The following is a 26,051-nucleotide window of genomic DNA, read 5'->3' as shown; positions in this document are numbered from 1 at the left end:
TTCAAAAAGCAAACTGGAAGGCCAAAGAAATCAAGGAAAAAGTCAGCAGTGGAAAGGGAAGATGGTGGTTCAAGGAAAAAGTCAAAGGTTGATTCAAAGGGCAAGGGAAAGGTTGATGCAAAGTGTCACACCCTCAAGATCAACTAACGGAGTTTTACCGTCAGAGGGTGTGAACTAACAGGATCGGATTCATTAGTTATAATCAAACCATAAAACAAAGTTTCAAAACCATGAAAACGTTTACGAGTAATTAAATGCGGAAGCGTAAAAACCATAGAAACCAATGTTGCGTCACGCAGGACGACTTAAAACCCAATGATAACAGTTTAAAATAAGTTTGAATAATTAAAAGTGTTTCAAGCAATGCATGATCCTAAACCGCGCGCCCGCCTCGGCTACCTGAGAATAACATACCAAAAGTGTCAACACAAGGTTGGTGAGTTCACAAGTTTAAATAAAAATAAAGCGTTTAGCGTTTGCGTTAAGCGTTTTGCGTTAAGCGTTTTGCGTTACAGCGTTTTGCGTTACCAGATAGTGTTATGTCAATTATATATCTATAGGTAGCTAGCCTATAAAACAAGTATCACTAAGTGTTCGACACCGAAGCTGACTGTTTATCATTTGCCTTGCCACCAGGTCATCCAGACCATGGTATGTGTTTAGCCAAGATTACACCCACTCGACCTCCAGTCGAGTTTAGCGTTGTGTGGGGTTTGTCAAACCCAGTAGTACTACTCAACAATGACTCGCTATTATCCAATATTAAACGGTTCGATGTGAATGAAGGACTTTAGTTATTGCGTTTGCCACTTAGTCTTTACAAGTGATATATAATCTATATTAACAAAATCTTAAATGCGTTTCGGAGTATGTTATCTTCCCCAAGTGAAAAGCGTTTAAAAAGTTTAAAAGGGGAAAGTGAAACTCACTGTTTGCGAAGTATTCCCAAAATAATTCACCAAGATGCGCGTCACAGAAAAACTCTCTCTAGCGTTCTAAAACAACAAAGAGATTTTTTCTAAGTGTCGGAATATTATCGAGTCTCTAGACCCGGCACATAATACCTATGCACATAACATGTTTCGTGTTTCATTTGTGAATTGTGTGTGACTTTAACAAATGTATTTGTGATACGTTACATGTGTAAACAATTATTTACGTGTCATGTATTCATAAAGTACATCACTAGCCATTACTCCCCGTAAGGGCAATTTGGTCAACACATAACAATTAACTAGCCATTATTCCCCATGAGAGCAATTTGGTCAAATCATGACAATCAATTAGCAATTATTCCCCGCAAGGGCAATTTGGTCAAAACATAACAATTATATAGCAAGTATCATGTTTCATGCATTTTCACAAAACTCAGCAGCTAGTTTCACCAAGACAGAAATTCTACTTGAAAGATTGTACTATCTCACCGATCATAGCATCACAATTAATTTACCAAAAATCATCACAAAAGCATATATGTCTTAGGTTTCCAGAGCATATTTTATTATATTTTTATTCCACATAGGTTTCTCACAATCATCAAATCATTACAGCAAACTCATAACAGTCAAATTCATGCGCAACAGAATGTTATTTGAAATTCCCGTTAAACGAAAAGTCCAATAAATGCAAGACCACTTGGGTTAGGTTCCTAACTTAATAAGTCAACTTCCAGAAGTGGAACCAACCCAATTGGTCTCATAGTTCATGAGATATAACATTTACAAAACAACCAAACAGCAGGTCTAACAACTAAGCTTTGCACAACGTTTTTGTAAAATCATAAAAGTTAACTTTTCCACGTCCAAAAATTGCAAATTTATATTCTTTGGAAACTAGACTCAACCTAGTTTACTGTAGTATCAACAATCTCAACCAGATTTCACATTTACACCTCGTTACAGTCAATTAAACATCAATAACACAATCTGTCCAGAAACTGTTTGCATCCAAACTCAACATATTAACTATCTATGGACCATCATGCATTCATATAACACTCTAGACTCCATAAACACTATCCATGCACATCAATTACACATTACATACATGATTAGGGTTTTTGTTTGAACTCAAATTAAAGACACAAGCAATTAACATGTAACAATATCCATTCTATTTATCATATCATCATCAAATCAACCACAATCATATAAACTACATACACACATAAAAATCGGCACTTAGGGTTTTCAATTAACCCATTAAACATCAAAATTAAGTATAAAGGATGCATAGGATAGTCGTTTATACCTTCCTAGCACCTTAATCTTCGATCAAAGACTTGAGAACTTAATTGTATGTGTGTATATAGGTGGCGGCAGCCAAGGGAGAAGTGGGAGAGGAGTTCCGATCGGGATTTGTGTGGGAAGAAGAATTATTAGGGTTTATTATTATTATTATTATTATTATTATTATTATTATTTATAATAATCTATGTTACACTTTGGCCCCTCCACTTCCAAGTATTACTTATCTAGCTTAAACTAACTTATTTACATCTTGAGTTAGTGTTTATAACGATGTTATCACACAACACATAAGTCTAACACATAATTATCACATAATTACTGTTTTGACGTTTTTCGTTTATTCACCAATCGTTTGTGTCAACTCGTTTGCGTTTCGGTGCAATTCCCGAAAGACTACACATGTAGTAAGTGTTAAGCGTCATTTAAACCCTAGTTTAAATGTAATGAGGTATGCGTTATAGATTCAGTGATCTTAAGTTTGAATTGACGGAGTTGAGTTAACGGAGTTAACCTGAAATTGACGATTGTCACACAAAGGGTAAGGGAAAGGCTGTGGAGGGTGAAGGTCAGAAAGTGAAGGCAGTGAGAAAGACAAAGCCAAAAGGATCAAACACTTGTGGGACATGTGGTCAAAAGGGTCACAACAAGAGATCATGCATGAAAAATCTTGCTGATTAATGTGCCTACTGTTTGACTGTTTTTGTAGTTTTTATGACTTTATGGTATGGATATTTTTAAGTTAGACTTTTTTTCAAGTTTTTCATGGTATGGATGTATTAAGTTGTTGTCTGGACTAATGTTGCTTTAAGTTGTTTACTTTAATATGGTTGATTAATGTTTAGTAGTTGTTAAATGACAAGTAGCTTTTAATATGGTTGTTCATTATTTAACTTGGTTGTTGTTTGCATTTATGGTTGTTGGTAATGGTTGTGCAGAACTGCAGATGGATCAGATGTTACTTATTTTAAGGGTTTGGACATATTTGCCCTTGGATCAGATTTTACATAATTTAATGGTTTGACAGATGGATGTTTGTGCAGATGACTCATTCATCTTTTTGTGCATATTGTGCAGTTTTTACTTATTTGCCCTTGGATCAGATCAGATCATATTATGCAGTATTCATCTCTTGGTTTATGGTTTATGGATGTTGTAGATGGATGTGTAGATAGTGCACAATGTGCAGATTGTGCATCATGTGTAGATAGTGCACAATGTGCAGATTGTGTATAGCATCCATCCAAAAGTCCAAAATAAACTAACCAAAGATCCAAATTAAATCCAAATTAAACTGATGATACATTGCTTAAAAGGGATCCAAAATTACATCCAAAATAAAGTAAAAATACATAATACTTAAACTGCATAAAGTCCTAAATTAACTAATAAAGTCAAAATACAAATAGTCAACAACTTCAAATTCAGTCAACTAGTTACATTTTCATTGCAATTACAATTGCAATGAAAATGATCCAACTAATGACCAATCTGTTCTTCATCTTCCTTGCTTGTTCTTTATAACTCTCTAAACTTTGTTCAACCTTGTTTTTCGACTTCAATAAGCCCGGGATAATCTCCAATGCCCGTTCACACATTGGTGGGTCACGCCATCCAAGAAAGGGGCAATCCGATGTCTGGAAAAGAGGAGAAACATGAAGTATAAACAATTGACTGGAACTTAAATCGAATTACACACTTACCATGTCCGGACAAGAGAAAAACCGACGACCTGGATTTCTATCAGTCCATGAAGTTCGAACAACTGCTACCTTGCCACAAACACAGTAAGCCATCATCAATTGAGCCGTGGTATTTGAATTTCGCATCGAGCCCTAATTGATTGAAGCCCTAATTGTACCCTGAACGATTGAAGGTGGGGTTGGGTTAAAAAGAGGGGGAAGACTGATAAAGGGGGGTTTAGTTGCAGAGATATATGAAAGGACAAAACTACCCTCACATGTGCCTCACGTGATGGGATTTAACTGACTTTTTCTAACCCAGTTAGCGTAAAGGACAAAACTTGTAGGAAAAAAAAGTTTAAAGTACACCGCCTGCAAGGAAACTAAAAAAAGGACACGAACCGTAATTCGTCTTATTTTAAAGGACAAAATTTGTAATTGGGTCAAAAAAACCCACACAGCCCTTGAGTAATCATCAACAATTGTTAAGAAAAATCTAAACCCTTCTTTGCTTGGAATCCTATAAGGTCCCCAAACATCAAGATGAATAAGGTCTCCTAAGTTTTTTGAAACATGATCACTTAAGGGAAAAGGTTCTCTATGTTGTTTAGCCTTGTGACAAACCTCACAAGGGGTATCATTCTCAACTTTATTTAATTTTAAGGAATCCTTCAATACTTTCAACACAATATCAGAAGGATGACCTAACCTAGCATGCCAAAGATTCACACTACTACAGCTAGTATAACACACCTTATCAGATATTGAAAAACCACCACAAAAATACAATCCATCAAGCTGTTTACCAGTCACCAGGACATTCTTGGTTAAAGAATCCTGAATATAACAATTTTCTTCATTAAAAGATACAGTCAAATTGCTATCTTTAGCTAACTTATAAACTGACATCAAATTAACACAGTAACCAGGAACCACAAACACATCACATAAAGTAACATTATCATTTATTCTAATATTACCAATTTTGGTTACAGTAGCACATGTACCATTTGGATGTCAAACTGTTATATTAAGATCAGAAACATCAACTTGATTTATCAAATCCTTATAACCATATGTTGGTTAGCCCCAGAGTCAATCACCCAACCAGGACAAGACTCATTTTTATTAAAACTGTTAAAGCTATACCAACAACTAGAGCTACCAGAAAAAAACAAAGGATTACAATTACCTGACACATTACAACTTTGAACATTGTCACTAGGCTTATCATTCAAAAGACTTAACAATCTAGAGATTTGATCAGGAGTAAGTCCACCATTAGGAGGATTATTAGAAACACCTGGAACATCACTAACAGCATTGTTATTTGTCACCACTTTCTTTCTTAAATTATTTCTAGGTTTTACCCATGAAGGATAGCCAACAATCTCAAAACATTTTTCAACACTATGACCCATTTTATTACAATGAGAACATTTAACACCTTGATTAGGATTTCTAGCAACGTTTCTTTTGTACTCAAAATTTTGATTTGTCTTAGAGACAAATCCAATTCCTTGGGTTTGTCCCTTTAAAGAACCATTGCTAGAATTCCTATGAGACTCTTCTCTAGAAACAATAGCAAAAGCATCCTTAACAGTAGGAAGCTCTTCTTTTAACAACAAAACAGTTCTAACATATTCATAACTACTATCAAGACCCATCAAGAATTGCATTAGTTTGATTAAATGATTAAAATTGTTAAATTCTTGAGAAGCATCACAAGTACAGGAAGGCAATTGCAAAATTTGATCCAGTTGTTTCCACATTATGTTTAACTTATGATAGTATTCAGTAACAGACTGATTACTTTGTGTAAACATATTAATCTTTTGATACAGATTGCAAACAACAGACCCATCCACTTTATCATAAGTTTCTTTCAAATCTTTCCACACTTCAGTGGCTAATTTAGAGTAAACTTGCCCTAAGTACAATTCTTCAGACACAGAATTCAACAACCAAGTAAGAACAACAGAATTGCACCTATCCCACTGTCTAGAAAGAACAACATCAGTAGATTTTTCGCAAGTACCATCTATAAAACCAATTTTATTTTTCACTTGTAGAGCAAGCATCATAGCATTAGACCAAACCTTGTAATTCTCAGTCCCCTTCAATTTTATACTCACAATAGTGAGACTATTTGAATCACTAGCATGTAAATACAAAGGATCACTAGCTTCAAGTTTGCTAATCAACGTATTATTATTAATAACACTACTAGAAGCATTATCATCACCCATATTATCAAATAAAGAAAGAACAACCACAAAAGGAAAAAACAAGAACCACACAACCTTAGAATGCCTAATGCACAAGAAAACACTAGGCAATTAACCTCTGGAAACAATAAGATGCCTAAATGCACAAGGAAAAAAAAGAGTAGAAAGATGTAACCCGAGAGCGCCCAAGTTAGGGTATTCCTTCCAAGAGTCAAGACTGTAACCTTCACTTAGGGTTACAGATCTATGACAGAATGTTGATCGCACAACCAGATGACCAGAGATACACCGATCTGGAAGCGAAACCAAGCCCAATTATTAGGGTTTCAACTCGAAACCCTAATTTTATGATTATCACCCAAGAGTCTTCAAGAAATCAAGAGCAACCTGGCTCTGATACCATGTTAAAACCAATGGATACCAGAAATACACAAATCTTTATTCACCAATCAATCTTGAATCTTACAGCGGAAGACAACAATTCTTCAACACAAAAGATCACCAACACAGTGACCTTATTACCAACTCTCAAATCTATCTAACAAGTTATCAGTTCATAGAACAATGAACCAAAACCCTAGCACTCGCTATCGATTACAGAGAGAGAATTAACAAAATCAAGAAAAAGTTGTTATTGTGTGTGTTAGATAATAAACTCTAACACCTCCTTTTATATATCTTCAACTCAACTGAGATAAATAAGAATTAATATCTCAGTTGTGATAAGAAGACTGGCCCAAGGCCCAACAAAGCTCCAGCCCACCTCAACAAACTCCAAGCCCACCAAAGTTCCAGCCCACCAGATCCAGCCAGCTCAATAAACCGAACCTCATTAAAGATATAACAAACAATTACTAAACAAATTATAACTAGAAAACAATATTGAATTGCAAGAAATAGAAAATAACATTTTACCATGAATATTTTCTACACTCACTGTTAAAAAGTATAGGTGTAAACGAGCCGAAACAGTCTTTGTTCAAGCACAAGCTCAACTCATTAGTCATTAGTAGTTTTTCAAGTTCTTGCCTGGATTTTTTTATTATTTATTAAACATTTTAATAATTAAGTTACATGCAGTTATATGTATAATTCTTATATAACGTTACACACCGTTATTTTATCAAATAATTTAATATCTAATAATTTATATGTTAATATATATTTAATATATTAAAAAAGCTATATGACTAACAGGTTTGTGAGCATACTCGAGCTCAATAAGGGAAGCTTAGTTTTGGGCTCATTCATTAAACACGTGTATATTTATTCTTGGGCATGTTTAAGGTCAATCTGATTCAAACTTTTAACAAGCCGATCTTAGATACTTTACAAGCGTCTCAACTCCTTCACACCTCCGGAAATAGGACTTCTAGTTATAAGAATTGCTTGATTGTTTGTTGGCTCTAGCGTCATACTAATTTTTAATGAAAGTTATCGTTCAAAAAAAATGTTAATAAGAATTCTCACATGGCAAACATTAATGTAGAGGGACCAACAATAGTTAATGCCAAGATATCGAAACACATGGGAGTACCATTTCATATTAAATATGTCAATATCAATTATTATTTACAGAGAATGACCAACAATTTTCAAAACTAAAAAAGTGAAATTAATATATCAAAGATTAATCGTTAGTTATCGGGAATAATGCAGTTGACCTTTCGGTTCAATGGTATGGTGGTACTGGTTAAAACTTGGCATTCGTGAGGTCTCACTGTCTCAGGTTCGAAATCTAACACAAGAGCGTCAAAATCAGTATGTATTATTAATATCCTGTTTCAGGAATGCTCACACGGTTTCAACTTAAAAAAACTATATAGATTAATGTTATCAGGCATAATATTTAACTGGCCATGGGCCCATGGCCATGTGAAAAATAAATAAATGGGCCACACGAAATGAAATTAGAGGTGGGCCTACGAAATAGTACCAATCTGCCTTGTTAACTTCAGCTTGCAAAAACTTTTATAATATAAAATATCGGGTATGTTATTGTACAAGGAACGCTTAATGTACAAAACGTACAAAGTTTTAAATATAGTTTGTGCTATTATTAACATAGGCTGCGTGTTTATTTTATAAGTTGTGTAGTTATTTTTACATGTTGCGTAATTAGTTAACGTCTATGAGTAATTTACTTATTTTATGTGTAATTATTTTACTTCATGTGTAAGTTTGGTACGGAAAGCCTTTGTAAGTTATGTACGTTAAGCATTATTTGTATTATTCAATGTTGTAAAAGTAGGTTTACAAGACCGAGTACTCCCCGAGTACTCGCTACAAGATATGGCGCCGAGGGAAGTTTCTTTAACTCCGCCTAGTTACTAATAATCGATCAAAGGTGGTCAACCTCAGCCAGAATCATATCTAGTTGGTCAACTTGAGCTGATTTTGACTTAAAAAATAAAACATAATTCATATTTCTACAATATTAAAAAAGAATCACTTTTTTAACTACTGATTAACTAATTTTAAATAATTTAGTATTTAAAAACGCATTTATCTATTTTTTTATATTGATATTAACTTATTTTGTTATAAATATTAACAAACTTATGATATTTGACATATATACAGTATCCAAAAGTTAATTTTCTTTATATTTACCATTTCCGAGTACTCCGAGTACACCCAACTCCCCAGTCGACCGCTTAAGATCCGCTAGCAACTTTTGCAACCATTTGATGCCATAAAATACTTTATTTAAAAAAAAAACTTTAAATTGAAAAATAATTCGCAAATACAAAGCAAACACACATCACCAACTCACAATTCACAAAATAAAAGAAATACAACATTTATTAAAAAAAAAACTAACAAGGGCATAACAGTCTTTTTTTAAATCTTAAAACTCTGACCCAGGTAATGGCTCATGTGAGCGGCTAATGAACATAAGCTCATAGATGGCTCCAGCAAGCCCACCACCAATTAGGGGCCCAGCACAATAAATCCAGTGGTACCCCCAGTCCCAACTAACCAAAGCCGGCCCAAATGCGACAGCCGGGTTCATTGCTGCGCCCGTAAACGGCCCACCGGCTAAGATGTTGGCCCCAACAATTAAACCAATAGCCAACGGAGCGATTGTGCCCACGACTCCATTTTTCGGGTCGATGGCGGTGGCGTAGACGGTGTAGACCAGCCCGAACGTCATCACAATCTCGAACACAAAGGCGTTCCGTACTGATAATCCGGAGGTTAAGGAGAATCCGGTGGTGGTCTGCATATTATTATCGAAAATGTTAATTCTTACCCGTAACATATTAACAATTTACGTATATAATGATTATTACAAAATAGTTATACTATTTGACAGATAAGTCTTTGGCCTACTGGTATCAATATGTTACATATTTATGTGATGAATAATCTAGTCTTATAAGTGGTAAATAAATAGTATTGTTTGGAATTTATAAAATAATTAATGTATTAGATAATGGTCAATTAACGAGTGATAAGCTAGGCATACCTACCTCCAATTATTGTACTATACAATTTTATCATGATAGCACACACACGTTTTTCTTATGGATATATAAATAATTGTAACGAGTTTGAGAGTGATTATGAAATATAGTTTATCACTTAATATGTATGCCACTAATATTTCATGTTATCTAAGATAAAAATAAATTTTAATATATTTTTACAGTTTTATTTCTCTGAAGAGATTGGTATAGCTTTTGTTTCTATTTTCTCTATTTTTTTTATCATTTATGTTTAAATTTGGATTATTGGCGGTTTTTGGCTTGTGGCACCTGGTTTCTTGTTAGCGCCCGCCTCTTTTTAGGGATGATAATGAAACCTGAACACGATGGGAAAATCTGAAACCCAACATAATTGAGACGGGTAATACCCGACTCATTATGGTTTGGGATTAGTATTGTATCCGATTACCCGATAACATCGACCAATTTATCCGATTATATACATGATGTACCCGATATAGCATTTTTATATATTTATATTAATACAACATATACAACATATACTAAATATATTATAAATAAATTATTTTATTAGCTAAATGAAATTTAAATGATTGAACATGAATTCAGTGTAATCAAATAAATCAATTATTCTATAGTCTGAATTTTGTTTCCTTAGTTAACAAATTATAATTCTATTATTATGATTTAGTTAAGAAATGATGTTAGATATCTTATGGTATTTGTATGTGGGGTCATCTCTGAATAGTATGTTAAAGATTTTAGATTTTGTCAAAACCCGAAATCTGATCGGAAAACCCGAAACCTGACGGATAATTACTCTATTGGTTTGGGACGGGCTTTAATAATTGGGTATGAGTTTGGGATTACCTAAAGCCGACCCATTGTCATCCGACCTCTTTTGAATAAAATCTTACTATCAGAAAAAAAAATTATAGATGGATTTAATTATTGAAATTAGCTTAATTCATTTTCAAAGCAAACTACTAATTATGGTTAATCGAAGCATCTTTTCCAAAAACAAAATTAACTAAACTATTTAGTATTTATAATCAGAACTAATCAATTATGAAAATCTAAAAATCAACGTATATTATAGGTTCAGTTTTAACCCATAACCGGACCAAAACAACACATGCTCACTAACATACCATATTGTTTTGAATAAATCAATTTTAAGAATCATGTATATAATATTAGAAAATGATAACTAGATCAACTTATCATTTCTACTTATGTAAATAATAAGTGAGTCACTTTTATTAAATTATGTAACAACTAATAAATAATAAATGATCAACTTACCAAACCACCGGTAGAGAAAGTGAAGAGGCAGGTCCCAACAGAGCCCAGTTGGACCCGCAAGACTCACCTTGAAGAGGGACGTCTGCGCAAGGACCAACTGGTTCCGCAGGACCAACCATGCTCGGAGTTGAAGACCTTACGCGCAGTACGCCAGCTGTTCCCGCAGGAAAAGCCTCCCAATGGTGAAGTACCCCGCCTGTTCCCGCAGTTGCGGATACAAGCCATTAGGGAAGGCTACCCGCACTAATAGCAAGGCTACACGCACAAGGCACTAACTCTCAATAATTCAGTGTCACCTGAAGAAGGAATGAGCAAGGCGGGAATACTCCCGCCCAAATGAGCCAGTCCGTACGCTTCTGGAAGATCTTTTGTACTATACCTGCCAAGGTATGGACAAAATAGACAAGATCTGACCAAAGCAGCCCATGAACCAATCACAGGGTGACAGCTCACCGACAACAGTACGAGGAGCACGCTCTAGTACAAAATGTCACTATCAGCCGCTGCCTACTCACCAACCCTTGTCGGGGCACGTACATAGCCTGCAGTTGGTGGAAAAGGAATAGTACACAGCCGGCGGAAAAGGAATAGTACACAGCCGGCGGGAAAGGAATAGTACACAGCCGGCCATGTCACTACCAGCCGCTGCCTACCCACCAACTACCAGCATGGCACGTGCGTAGCCCACAGTTGGTAGAAAAGGAATATTATACAGCTGGCTGTACCTGCTTGGAAACCTACCTTCGGCTATAAATACTCCAACACCTTGGAACGGTATCAGGATCTGGTATCTTATCTTCAATAGCTATTTCTCTTAATATGCACTTATATTCAGAACAATCTAGTCTGATTCTCACGCCGGAGGGTGGTCACAAGGAGGAACCCCTCCCTTCTCAGTGACAAGCTCACGGTGTCTGTTTTGCAGGTCATTTGAAGAATAACCATCTTTGCCGGAATTAACCCTCGTGGGAAACATCTATTTAACCCCCAGATTATCCGTAATCTGCCCGGGGTCACTTAGTGTTTCTTCATTGGCACCATCCGTGCATAAAAGCTAGAACTAATTTTCAGTTTTTTCAAAACCTCTGGAAAGATGGTTAAGGTTACTCCGGTGCCAAGGCTAGCGAGTGACCAAGAAACCCCGGTAACCACAACCCCAGCTACTGGGGGGAACACCGGCGAGTACACAAATTTTACGAACACTACCCCGGTTACCCAAGCCGGGGTAAGTGCAGTAAATAATCATCCCCTGGGATTCATTGATACCCAGGTGGAAAGACAACAGACGAGGCTCCCCCGCCAAACACTTGATCAAGTTAAAGCGTGGGCGGAAGCACGTCAGAAGGAATTCCAAGCTGAGTTGGATGAACGTTTACGTTCACTCCAGCAGGCTGACGAATTCGGAAGCACTCGACAACAGCTCAACATGAGCAATGAGTGCGAGTACTTGGACGATGATTGGGAGGAGTCCGACAGTGACGCAAACCCTCGCCATAGGGCGAAAGGGAAGCGCAAAAAAACGGACTTCCAACCAAGGAATTTTGGAGAAACCTTTAAACAAAGGAACACGGGGGAAACCCACGTGACTTCTCCAAAACCTTTAGACTAACTGTTGCAAATGCGGGAACGTCCAAATTTGCAAGGGACATTGCGGAAGCAATCGCCCCGAAGAGTGCCAAACAGATGTCCAACATCGGCACTTATGATGGTATATCCGACTCAGACGATCACTTGAACAGATTCATAGCGGGGGCAACCGTCAGCAACTGGACGGAACCCACGTGGTGTTATATGTTCCAGATGACGCTGGTTGGAGCGGCCAGGGCATGGTTTGATCGTTTACCGGTCCATCACATCTATGATTGGGCGGACTTTCAACACAAGTTTAACCAACACTTCAGTCAACAGAGGAAATATACTGAAGAGCAGTGGACGATCCTCAACTGTCTTAGAGGAGGATGAATCCTTACTAGACTTCATCACTCGTTTCAACTCGAAAAAGCTGAGTCTGGGCACAATAAGCGAAGATCTTGTTCGCGCCGCTTTCATCCAGGGCGCCGAATACCCAGAGCTTATCCGGACGTTGACAGGTAAGGACGGCATGCCATCCACATGGGATGCCATCATGACGGCGGCCAAGCGCTTTGCCGAAATGGAGAAGCAACTGGGTAGGGATCTTCCCCAGAATACACACCTCTACACGCAGAGGACTAGAGAAAACAACGTTCGGACCGCCCGGCAAAACAAAAAGAGGAAGCTAGGTATTTGGCAGTCAAGGGTAAACTTTGACACCTCATCCAGCTCTCGCCCTCTAGTAGGCGGAAGGGATAACACGCACCCATCAAGCCGAAAACACCGGTGGACGCCACTCACCAAAAGCGTCACGGAGATATTTGCCACCGAAAAACTCCCATGGCCAATAACTCCAATGATCCGGCAGCGACCTAATGCGGATCAGAGCAAATCCTGTGACTTCCACGGGACAAAGGGTCACAACACTGAGGAGTGTACATCCTTGAAGGATATTGTTGAAACATTCGTCAAGGATGGAAGACTTGCACACCTTGTGGTATCAATCAAGAATGGAGGGAGGAATGATAACCGATACAAAGGCAATGGACGAAAACCCATTGACATCAGCATCCACATGGTTCATAGTAACATCAGAGGAAGAAAAAGACGAACGAAAGAACCTTGCGCGTGGAAGGAAGCTGAGGTGCGCTTCCCGCGAGTGCCAGGAGGACCCAGCAAAGAAGGCCCAATCGTCATCAAAAGCCAGCTGGGGCACTACATCACTTCCCGCACTCTTGCTGACAACGGCGCCTCGTCAACGGTTATGTACAGGCAGTTCTTCGACAAGCTAGACGACGAAGACAAGGAACGCCTGGAAACGGTCTACGCCTCGATGGAAGGGTTCGACGGCAGCACGAACACCCCCTGGGTATCCTATCTTTCCCCGTCATTCTCACGGACGGGAAACACTCCCGCACAGAAGACGTGGATTTCGTCGTGATGAGGAAGCCACACCACACATACAACATTCTCTTCGGGAGAGACGGGATGGAAAGATTCAAGGCCGTGGTATCTTCAGTCCACGGCATGATGGGATGGCCAACAGCTGAGGGTGTAGCGATGATCACCGGTATTCCCCAGGTATGCATCGCATCTGTCTCATCTAAACCCAAACCAAAGATGGCTAAACCAACCATCACCGAACCAGAAAAATGGGCCCTCAATGGCAAATACCCTGACCAGGCTGTTACCATTGGCCCAACAATCACTGATCCTACGCGCACCTTACTCAAACGCTTACTACAGAAAAACACTGACATCTTCGCGTGGACACCAGCTGACATGACTGGTGTACCTCGAAGGCAGAGCATAAGCTCAAGTGTGACCCGGCTTTTACGCCAGTCATTCAAAAGCGCAGAGTAATGGGGGCGGAACAAGCTAACGCGTGTAGAACCCAAGTCAAGGAACTCCTTGACGCGGGCATCGTACGCGTTAGCAGATATCAAACATGGGTTGCAAATCCCGTTATGGTACCGAAGTCTAACAAACAATGGCGCATGTGCATAGATTTCAAAGACTTAAACAAAGCATGCCCCAAAGATTGTTATCCGTTACCCGAAATTGATCTTAAGATAGATTCGTTAGCACCGTTTCGCCTTAAATGCTTCCTTGATGCGTATAAGGGGTACAATCAAATCCACATGGCCATAGACGACCAGGACAAAACCGCATTTCGGACGCCCGATGGCACATTTTGTTATCAAATGATGCCATTCGGACTTAAGAATGCAGGGTCCACATACCAACGCCTGATGGACAAAGAGTTTCATGCCCAAATTGGGAGGAACTTGGAAGTCTACATGGATGATTTGGTCGTTAAAAGCCCTGAGCCAGAAGCGATGTTGAAAGACATCGAAGAAACTTTCAACACACTCAGAAAGATAAACATGAAGCTCAATCCGAGCAAGTGTTCCTTTGGGATGGAAGAAGGGAAGTTCTTAGGAGTCATCGTTACTAAAGATGGCTTCAGAGCGAACCCTGAAAAGGTCGAAGCCATTATCAAAATGGAATCACCTACTACCATCAAGCAAGCTCAGACACTGAATGGACGACTAGTTGCACTTAACCGCTTTTTGGCAAACCATGCAGATAGGTCGTTCCCATTCGTGTCCATATTGAGAAACTGTTTAAAGAAAACGCACTTCCGCTGGACACCAGAAGCGGAAGCAGCTTTTCAGGAAATTCGGTCACGCTTGATCGAACTCCCAACGCTCACAGCACCAGAAGTGGGGGAGGAATTAATCTTATACCTCTCCGCCACAGATAGAGAAACCGGGGCAGTCCTGCTAGTAGAGCGTAAAGGCATACAGATGCCAATCTACAATGTTAGCCGTGTCCTAACAGACGTAGAAACCCGGTACTCTACCCTGGAAAAATTAGTCCTAGCACTTGTACAGGCTTCACGCAGGCTAAGACGATATTTCCAAGGTCACCCAATCACCGTTCTCACCAACTTCAAACTTGCAAACGTTCTGGGCAAACCCGAATTGTCGGAACGCCTAGCCAAATGGGCAATAGAATTGGGAGAATACGCGATAAAGTACAAACCGAGACCAGCCATAAAAGGCCAGGTCTTGGCCGACTTTATTGCGGAAGTCCCCGCTTCGCGGGAGAAAGAGTGCCAGGAGGAGGCTCAACCCTCCCCAGCAAAGGACATCGATGATGTCTGGCGACTCTACACTGATGGAGCAGCCAGCAACGAGGGTTCAGGCGCAGGGTTGAAACTAACCAACCCAGCAGGCCAAGAATACACTTACGCTATTCGACTGGATTTTCCAAGTACGAATAACGAAGCGGAGTATGAAGCATTCTTGGCCGGGCTGAGAATTGCGCGTAAGATGGGAGTGAAGAACTTGGAAGCCCACGTGGATTCCATGTTAGTAGCCAACCAAATAAACGGGACGTACACGGCCGTGAACGACACAATGGCCCTGTACCTCGCACAAGCAAAAACCCTTATGCGCAATTTTAACGATTGTAAAGTCATACACGTCAAGCGTAGCGAAAACAAATCTGCGGATGCGTTAAGCAAGCTTGCATCATTAGACTTCACCCACTTGGGAAAGGACATCCGCATTGAACTCCTTGGAGCACCATCAGTCAAGCACAAGGAAATCTATGTCATCCAAACCGGCACAGAAACATGGATGACACCAATAATAAATTACCTTGCGGCGGGTATACTACCAGAGTCAAAAAAACAGGCAAGAAAAATACGTTGTAAAGCCCTGAACTATCAACTCATCGATGACATCCTTTACAGACGTAACTTTCTTGGCCCACTCCTAAGATGCGTAGACAACCAAGATGCTGGTTACCTCCTAAGAGAAGTGCACGAGGGCATCTGTGGAGTACACGCAGGTCCACGCGCTGTTGTAGCTAAGCAAAACAACGCGGGATACTTTTGGCCGGGGATGCATACGGATGCGCTGGCATACATCAGAAAGTGTAGGGCTTGCCAACTCTACGCACCCAACACGCATCGCCCGAAGAATGAACTTGTTCCAGTCACCTCTTCATGGCCATTTCAGAAGTGGGCTATCGATGTGACAGGCCCATTTCCCACAGCAGCAGGAAACGTTCAGTTTCTAGTGGTAGCCATCGACTACTTCACCAAGTGGATAGAAGCAAAACCCTTAGCCCAAACAACCGCAAAACATATTAAAAAATTTATTTGGGAATTTATTATTTGTCGTTTTGGACTTCCACAGACTTTGGTGAGCGATAACGGCACCAACTTTGCTGACAAGAAGCTACAAAAGTGGCTGGAAGAACTTCAAATCACCCACACCTTTACCTCAGTGGCGCACCCGCAGGGTAATGGTGAGGTGGAAAGAGCAAATAAGAGCATCGTCGACGGCATAAAGAAAAGACTCTTGGAACACAGATCTGGCTGGGTGGACGAAGTTTCACACGTCCTTTGGGCAAACAGAACGCTGAAAAAGGCCAGTACGGGAGAAACCCCGTTCAGCCTCACTTATGGTATTGAAGCCATGGTCCCGGTCGAAATTGGTTTACCCTCACCAAGGGTCTTGATTCAGCCAGAAGACAATGATGCGGAAAGACGGTTAGACCTTATGTTAACCGAGGAACGCAGAGACTTAGCCGGAGCGCGTGAAGAAAACTACAAGTGACAAATGCAAAAATACTACAACACGCGGGTAAAACTCTGCAACTTCAATGTAGGAGACTACATATTGCGTAACACCGAGGCTTCGAACCAAGAGCGCCCAGGAAAGGTGGCCCCGGTCTGGGAAGGACCATACATTATCAAAGAAGTTTTGGGAAAGGGCGCATACCGGCTCGAAAGGCTCGATGGCACTCCCATCCCAAGAACATGGAATGGAGCTCAATTACGCAAATGTTACATGTAGATCAATTCCAAACTTGTAAAGAAAAGGCCTAGAGCCACTTCTAATGGAAATGATTCTCCTTTATCACATTGTGTTGATAGCCTTACCTTTATACTTATGAACTTCCCACACTGATATGCCGGTATTCACCACATAAATATGGGAAGAAGTAAGTCGTTGCGTGTGGAATGCGGCAAAACCCGCATAAACACAAAAAACGGAAAAAAATTTATACGGAAAAGATGAGGAAAACCTTCACGCAGGTCAGTTATAGGTGAAGTTTGGTCATCCCACTAAATGAAAGTGACGGTCTTACCCGCACAATCATGATAGAGGAAACTGAACATTAACCTATTGACAACCGCGCGTCGAAAGGTTAACTTATTCAAAACACTTAGAAAATTTCTAAGGAAAAGATGAGGAAAACCTCCACGCAGGTCAGATATAGGTAAAGTTTAGCCATCCTACTAAGTGAAAGTGACGGTCTTACCCGCACAATCACGAAAGAGGAAGCAAAACTTTAACCTATCATCTGCCACGTTGAAAGGTTAACTTATCCAAAGTACTTAAGAAATTGCTAAGTTAAACTAGAATATGCATGAGCAAAACATATAAGGTTTACAAGGCAAGGCATTAACAAAAGATTTATATTCCATAAAAATTTAAGTATTACAAGAATGACCGGGCACATACCCGCATACAAGAATATAAATCTATACAAAAATAAAAATCTATTCCAACGGTGGAGAGGGATCTAAAGGCTCAAGCTTCAGGACCACTCCCACTTGAACCCGCACCATCAGTTGAGTGTAGCGGTTCAAAAAAAGCCTTGAGAATAGCTAGCCCATCATCAGCAGCAGTAATCTCGTTCACCTTCTCCACCACCGGATGCGGGAAAGCAGCATACTGGTTCACTGCTTGGTCATAAGCAGCTTCAGTATCTACGTCATATAGAGGGAAGTTGGAAGGCGGGATGCCCTTCTCAACAAACCCTAGACCAAGCAGGAAGCCAGCCTTTTCCCCATCCTCATGAGAAGCGTTGAGGGCTGCGCTCATGGCATCGTCATAAGATGTGTTTGTAAGAACCCGATGCACAACCTACAAAACAGAAGTATATCAAAAATTCTTCTAAGTGTAAGGAAAAGCGTAAAGAAGTTATGAAGCTGCACATACCTGCGACAACGCTTCTCGTAGAAGCCTTTCCTTGGTAACCAGAGCCTCCCGGAGGGCAGCTTGAGCTTCATCATGGGCGCATTCGGCTTCGTTTTTAGTAAGGTTGGCAAGCAACACATCTTTAGCTGCAGCATCTTCAACTCTCTTCAGCTTACGCTCAGTGTGGTCAAGCATGCCCCTCTGGTCCAAGATCTCTTGGAGCTTCTTGGCGTCTTCCATGGCCAAGGCATCATGAGCCTGCTGGAGCCTCTCGAGTTTGGCTTTAAGTTCCTCATTCTCGGTGCGTAGAGGCTCAGCAACAGCTTCAGCCTTGGTGGCCCTCTCAGTTGCGTTCCGTGCAGTTTCCTTAGCCAACCGAAGCTGTTCGTTAACAGCTTGGGTAGCCTTGGAACGGGCCTCCAGCCGGGCCTGAACTTCAACCTCGAGGGCCTTGAAGGCCTTCTCCTTTTCCGCAGCAACGGCGGCGAGCCTCTTATTCTCCTCCCGGATAGCCCGCCTGAGCCACCTCCAGGCTACGCGCCGTCTTTAACTTGTCGTTTTCACGACAAAGCAGCTCGACGCGCGGCTGCATCCGGGCAAGGAGAATTCTAAGCTCATTGGTTAGCCTACCCTCCTGGTAGCTAGCCATTGCCTCCCCCAACGCACCGCTTGGGGCGGCGTGGCGCGCCCATTCGACGCAATCCGCAGCAGTCCGGAGGGTCGTTCCCCGGCGGATACTCCACCGAGGAGCGTACACCTCGTTGGAATCACGAACTGCAATAAAACAAAAAACAGTTAAGAGAAAAAAAATGATAAAAGGGATATAAGGCCAAGATAACCCCACGCACCTGTAGGGTCGACAACAGGCCGATAGCCACCAAACCCATCACCTGAACCTAAGGGATATCCATCCAAAAGGTCAAGGAGACGGGAATGAGGCAAAGATTGGCTAGACGCCACAACCCCGAACATACCTGAAGAACCGGCCGCGGTCGCTGGCGCCGGAGGAGGCATAGTGGAGGCCGCCGCGGTAGAAACCAACGGAGGTGAACTCACCGGAGGTGAACTCACAACCGTGGCAGTCGCCGCGGAAGAACCCGCAGAAGAAACCACCGCCGGCTCAGTGAAGGATTCCGTGAAGATGGCACTGACAGCCGGCGGGGATGATGTTACAGTTGGAACAGTTGCCTCAACGGGATGAGCAACTGAACCAATACTGCAAACAGGCGTAGCCGCCTGGGTCATCGCCTCGGGTAGGTTGACCAAACCTACCGTCATGGGTCCAGAAACGCTCCTCCCCGCTCCACTCTGGAATGCGGTAGCATCCACGCCTGCACGAAGACAAGATATATAAGTATAATGGCGGAAAGATATGCAGTTAAAGCAAATGAAATTTATACTTACAAGTTCTCTTGAGCTTGAAGGATCGGATAGGCAGGGACGAACCCGATGGAGCCGGCCTCTTCACGCCGGTCACCGTCGTCGTACTAGGCTGCCCGAAGGTGACAGCTATCTCAACCTCCGGAACAGTGGTCTCACCACCACCAGGGTTCCCTGTCGCCTCCTCGCTTTCGGTCTCCGAGTCAGACCGGTTCCCCTGATCGGCAGTGGAGGCAACCTTCGCCTTGCCCTTCCCGCCAGCAGCCTTCTTCCTCGCGAAGAAAGGACCATCTGTGGATTCCTCATCAGAAGATGACAAAATTAGAGGAATTCCAGCAGAGGTTTGAGCATTGAGAGGGCGAGGGTTAAATAATCCCTTACCTGGCCGCGTGGCCTGGCGGGTAGACCTCCACAAACCGATCCGCCGTTTGCTCAAGGATGGGCAACTCGTTCTCGTCAAGAGCACGAGTACCCAACCGAGCGGGACCACCGCTCTCCCGCGGCTGCAGAAGAGACTGCAAGTTGTTTCCCTCTGAAAATAAAAAGAAAGAAATGGTTAGAACAAAAACCTTAAATTAGCGGATAATATGAAGCATACCGTAAGGGATAGAGTTCAAACCGTATTCGAGGACGATGGGAATCTGTGGCGCCTCTGCCCCAGCATCTTTCCACACCCGGCTCATGCCGAGCATCACCATCCCAGACTCCGCAAAGCGGTAAACCGGAGTCTGGATCCGGGAGATCTTGGAAAACCATTCCGCCTCCTGGTAGTTGAAGGCGTGAAGGCTGGGGAATGCTCTCCCGTTCTTGAATGTCATCGCAATAGGGACGACACGGGCAGAGATGTAGAAGAACTCCCGCTTCCAAGACCGAAGACTGCGCTCGGTAGCACAGATCTTCAAACCCTTGATCCGGGTGACCAAGGTGTACCAGCCTTGGATGCACCTCCAGGAGTAGAAGGTCATCAGGCGGTCGACATGGGGCTCCACACCAAGAATGAGGCACACCCATTCAAAATGGCGGATCTTGGCGATCACCATTGGGTGTACCTCTGTCAGGTGCACACCGTGTCTCTCCAAAACACGGTATACAAACTTCGTCAATGGGAACCTGAGATTCCCATAGACGAAGAATGCATCATATACCCCTATCTTGCCTTTGGGGGTATCGTACACCGTCTGATGAGACGCAGGAAACTCAGGCTCGAAAGGCTCGAGCATGAACTTCCTGACGATGTACTGATAGAGGTCGACGGGAAGAGCACACTGGCACTCGCCAGCAGTACTCTTATCGTCCTTGTCAGAAGTGGACGATGGGTTCTCGATATACTCGTCGGACTCTTCGGCGGTGACTTCTGGATCATGAGTAGAAGACATGTTTTAGATGTAAAGAACGATTTCAGGAGAATGCTCGACGGAAAGTTAGAGTATTCGCCGGAAATCGCCTAGAAGAAGAAGAAGAGAAAAGTGAAAGTGTGGATTAAGATGAACCCTCTCCCCCTTTATATACTCATCGCAATGAATGCGATGAATTTAATGCGGAAGAGAGAAAAAATCGCAAGTGCAATGAAACTATGACACGTGGAAAAAGCAAGCTGGCAACAGCTGTTGACAGGACGCGCGCCGTAAACTTCGCACCCACGTGCCCGAAAACTCGCGCCCACGCGCCTGAAAAAGCGTCTGGAACGACCATATACTGTCACGTCGCCATAACTTCCTGCACGTTCTGAAACTGTCAGAAGAAACCGTCGGACGACACTAACGTCCCTTCAACAGTTTGGACTGTTCTTATCCATTCACCAACTCTTCGAATTTCAAAATTAAAAAAAAAAATACAAAAAGATTCAAATATTCAAAAATAAGAGGGAATATACCCCCTTACCTTGGTGCCCAAGAAACCGTAAGACAAGTACGGGTACAGTGTCAAGGCGAAACCTTTCACATACCTAGCACCTGCAGGGAATGGAAGCCAAGAATACCTTGGAAGTAAAGAAACTATAAGACGAGTGCGGGTACAGTGTCGAGGCGAAACCCTTCACATACTTAGCACTTGCAGGGAATTGAAACCAAGAAGGATCTTCTGGACCGTGCTTGCGGAAAGAGAAATAGCACCTCCGCATAGCGGGAAAGTTGAGAACTAGCTTGTTTGAAACTTCAAGGCGGAGTTGGTGGTTGAACATAACTGATCACTATGTCCGAAACTACCAAAACCTCGTGAAAAATCTATACAAGTGAAACTTAACGCTCCCGATGTGCGAAGGGGTTAAACACCTACCCGCATCACAACCAAAGATCAGGCAGAAAATTCGGGAATTTCTGCGAGTGACATTAGGAAAACCGCGGGAAGAATCCCTACGGAAAACCTTAAAACTAAAAAGCCTTTCTAAAACCCCTTGCTTAAGTCAAAAAGTTCACCTCACTTATTAACAATTCATGAGAAGAACATTGGACTGGGGGGACTTGAAGAGGTAGGTCCCAGCAGAGCCCAGTTGGACCCGCAACTCACCTTGAAGAGGGACGTCTGCGCAAGGACCAACTGGTTCCGCAGGACCAACCATGCTCGGAGATGAAGACCTTACGCGCAGTACGCCAGCTGTTCCCGCAGGAAAAGCCTCCCAATGGTGAAGTACCCCGCCTGTTCCCGCAGTTGCGGATACAAGCCATCAGGGAAGGCTACCCGCACTAATAGCAAGGCTACACGCACAAGGCACTAACTCTCAATAATTCAGTGTCACCTGAAGAAGGAATGAGCAAGGCGGGAATACTCCCGCCCAAATGAGCCAGTCCGTACGCTTCTGGAAGATCTTTTGTACTATACCTGCCAAGGTATGGACAAAATAGACAAGATCTGACCAAAGCAGCCCATGAACCAATCACAGGGTGACAGCTCACCGACAACAGTACGAGGAGCACGCTCTAGTACAAAATGTCACTATCAGCCGCTGCCTACTCACCAACCCTTGTCGGGGCACGTACATAGCCTGCAGTTGGTGGAAAAGGAATAGTACACAGCCGGCGGAAAAGGAATAGTACACAGCCGGCGGGAAAGGAATAGCACACAGCCGGCCATGTCACTACCAGCCGCTGCCTACCCACCAACTACCAGCATGGCACGTGCGTAGCCCACAGTTGGTAGAAAAGGAATATTATACAGCTGGCTGTACCTGCTTGGAAACCTACCTTCGGCTATAAATACTCCAACACCTTGGAACGGTATCAGGATCTGGTATCTTATCTTCACTAGCTATTTCTCTTAATATACACTTATATTCAGAACAATCTAGTCTGATTCTCACGCCGGAGGGTGGTCACAAGGAGGAACCCCCCCTTCTCAGTGACAAGCTCACGGTGTCTGTTTTGCAGGTCATCTGAAGAATAACCATCTTTGCCGGAATTAACCCTCGTGGGAAACATCTATTTAACCCCCAGATTATCCGTAATCTGCCCGGGGTCACTTAGTGTTTCTTCAGAAAGCAAGAAGCAAACAAGCCACAACCGAGCCAAGAAGTTGAGCAATAATATAAATTATGGCCCTAAGCAAAGTAATATTACCACCAACAAAAGCACCAAAAGTAACAGCTGGATTCACATGACCACCTGAAATATTAGCACTAATCGCAACCCCCACAAACAACCCTAACCCATGTGCAATAGCGGCAGCAACCAGCCCGTCAGGGCTGGTTGCAGCACCGCCAGTAATTTTACCATACGCCATTCCGGACCCTTGTCCAGCAAATACGAAGATGAGGACACTTATAAACTCGGCAACAAAAGCCCTGATGGCGCCGGGGTCTCTGACCTCATCTTCGTATCGACCAATGGCGACACGGTCAATAAGCTGGCGGTGGAATTGTACTGGTGGCATTGTTGGAATAAGTTGGATCAAGGATGTGTGTTATTGATAGTACACAAGTAGTTAGAGTTACAATTTACAACGTATGCATGGATCATGGATGTTCAATGGTTTATATTGATGAGGTTATGGAGTGTGGGTGACCGGTTTAACCGGTTGTAGGTAATATGACTAATATCTTTGAAGGTTTTGACAGTTGATGGTATAATAAATGAGTGGTTAATTGGTTTAAAGTCCTTAAAGTTTTAGTATAGGAACAACTATGGTCCAATTTCAACCAAACAATATCTCATAGTGTCACCCCTACTCTTAATTATTATTCATCATGTTTAAATAATAAACCAATTTAAGAATTTAACAAATTATTATGTCGGAGTGATATACACTATACACAGCTCATACTTTTTTCGAAATATTAACTGATTAAGAAAATTAACTGCGTTTATAGCTTACTGCTAATAACTAACATGTACTTATCACTTATCTTTGAATTTCAGATCCTCCAATCGAATATCTTTATTTAAGTTAAGTTGTAACATGGGACGCTAAACCATAACACATAGTCTATAGTGTGTTTTGTTGCTTCTTATTACTTATTAGCCAACTACAATCAGCCTTATTTATGTATAGTAAACTACTTTTATACGTCTACTTAATATGTATGTACAATGTTATCTATTTATCATCATTTAACAATTATAAAAAAAGAAGTCCAAATGTCCAGCTAATTGAAGTTTAAGCTAGACCTGATGACTCAAGTTCAAATCCTGCTCCTACTATTTAGCTTCGTTGGTGGCATCGGGTGATGATGGGAAACTAGGAAAATAGGCAGTGATCGCTAGTTCGATCCTTGAACCGAACTGGTTTATCTCACTGCATTGTCGTGCCTTCAGACGAGTGTTCATGGGTGTTGGGCATGTTGGCCTTAGGTGAGAGTTTTCCTTGATTCAGAGGTGACTGTATCCAGATATAGTTATTTCGCTAGTAGCTTATTTAAAAGATTCATTGGTCCATTCAGGAAGGGGAAATAAATTTGTAGTTTAAGACCTAATATCAGGCCCGGCCCAAGGGAGAGGCGAGGTGGGCAACAGCCCAAGACCCACTCCTTCTTAAGGCCCCAACCTTTTTAGGAATAAAAATAGTTTAATCTAGTATATAATATTTTCTTACAGATGCAGTTCATTTGAATATAAATGGTGGGAGTGGAAAAGCCCTTATTTTGTTTCAAGATTTTGCACATGCAATTTCGAGTCTTCAGACTAATCTATATCATTTTTGTAACCGCTTTTTTTTTTACATAATGCAAGTTAAAGGAAAAAAAAAAAGACTAGCCCCATTTTTAGCCCCCCAAAACACACGCTTTGTCCAACATATTTAGTAATAAGTTATTTATTTTTCTGATGTTAATTAACTATTTGTGTTTTCTTTTTGCCCATCTAGCTCATAATTTTTGCCATTAACATTAGCCATTTAAATCGTGATTGATATTGAGAATGATATAGTAGAGAGTATGGATTACAATGAGTTGATCGAGCTTTGCTTTCAAAAATGTTATGCGGTTCACGATTCATTTTAACTATTTAAATTTAATCATTTCGTTATAATACTTTTATTTTGTTTAAGGTTATCACAATTATTTAAATGTTATGGGAATTATTGAGTTTATATTTAAAGGCCCTACTTTTTTGTTAGCCCATGCCCAAAAAGTTGAAGGTATTTTCAGAGACGGCCCGCCTAATATTTTGATTAAGATTCTCTACTAACAATAACGAAAGTTAGCAAACTTGAGGGCTCTTATGTTATTAGTATGAAACACAAATAGGAGTGGTGTGTGAACTGAAGAGGAGTGACAGCTAAGCTTCACCTCCAAATTTATGAGGGACTGACACGTGTACGTAAAAGATTGACACCACGTTGTCTTGTCTAAAGCATTGATTTTTGTCACCAAAGTGTCTAGTTAAGTTTATCTTTAAATAAAAAATGAAAAATCAATTTGACTAAATGTAACACATTGAAGCCAAAACATGACAAAACACATTAAAGACTAGATGATCTTTCGAGATCTCATATAGCGTCTAAACAGATAATGATTTGTTCCAAATGATATAATTGTTTTGATGGTTACCTCTGTTAAATCCCGGTTAAATCCGTCATGTCATCTCTTTATTTTTACTGTTAAAGGTTTTTGTGTCTTTGTTCGGTACATAAAAGAGATACGTTTAGCTTTCCTATTGTTACGATTGGTACGAGAGGTGTTAACGGTTCACTCTAAACGACGAAAACGTCTAAACAAATACTGGTTTTTTTTAAGGGGCATTTACATATTTCC

The 26,051-nt window shown here is 41.3% G+C and overlaps 1 protein-coding gene and 2 pseudogenes across 2 annotated transcripts; all 3 read right to left on the bottom strand.

Annotated features, from left to right (window-relative positions):
* Positions 1–4,730: 4,730 nt before the first annotated feature.
* On the bottom strand, positions 4,731–6,177 carry LOC143556961 (uncharacterized). Its single transcript, XM_077046156.1, has 2 exons — positions 5,121–6,177; positions 4,731–4,765 (listed from the first exon to the last, which is right to left on the bottom strand). The coding sequence occupies exons 1-2, from the start codon at positions 6,175–6,177 to the stop codon at positions 4,731–4,733; spliced, it is 1,092 nt and encodes a 363-aa protein (XP_076902271.1).
* A 2,693-nt stretch (positions 6,178–8,870) lies between these two features.
* On the bottom strand, positions 8,871–10,928 carry LOC143556968 (aquaporin TIP1-1 pseudogene; annotated as a pseudogene). Its single transcript, XR_013139478.1, has 2 exons — positions 10,914–10,928; positions 8,871–9,379 (listed from the first exon to the last, which is right to left on the bottom strand). The product of XR_013139478.1 is annotated as an aquaporin TIP1-1 pseudogene (transcript).
* A 12,407-nt stretch (positions 10,929–23,335) lies between these two features.
* Positions 23,336–23,734, bottom strand: LOC143556960 (putative aquaporin TIP1-1 pseudogene; annotated as a pseudogene).
* Positions 23,735–26,051: the final 2,317 nt, after the last annotated feature.

This window comes from Bidens hawaiensis, unplaced genomic scaffold (genome assembly GCF_021521415.1).
Source record: "Bidens hawaiensis isolate Kalapana, Puna unplaced genomic scaffold, B.hawaiensis_p1.1 tig00018764_1, whole genome shotgun sequence".
Taxonomy (NCBI): Eukaryota; Viridiplantae; Streptophyta; class Magnoliopsida; order Asterales; family Asteraceae; genus Bidens; species Bidens hawaiensis.
Note: the sequence above shows the minus strand (reverse complement) of the source record. Positions and strands in the feature narration are given on the sequence as shown.

Coding starts and splice junctions, on each gene's coding strand:
- LOC143556961 (XM_077046156.1), bottom strand. CDS start 6,177: ATGGGTGATGATAATGCTTCTAGTAGTGTTATTAATAATAATACGTTG. Junction 4,766..5,120: donor TCAAAGTTGTAATGTGTCAG/GTAATTGTAATC, acceptor TGTTATATTCAG/GATTCTTTAACCAAGAATGT.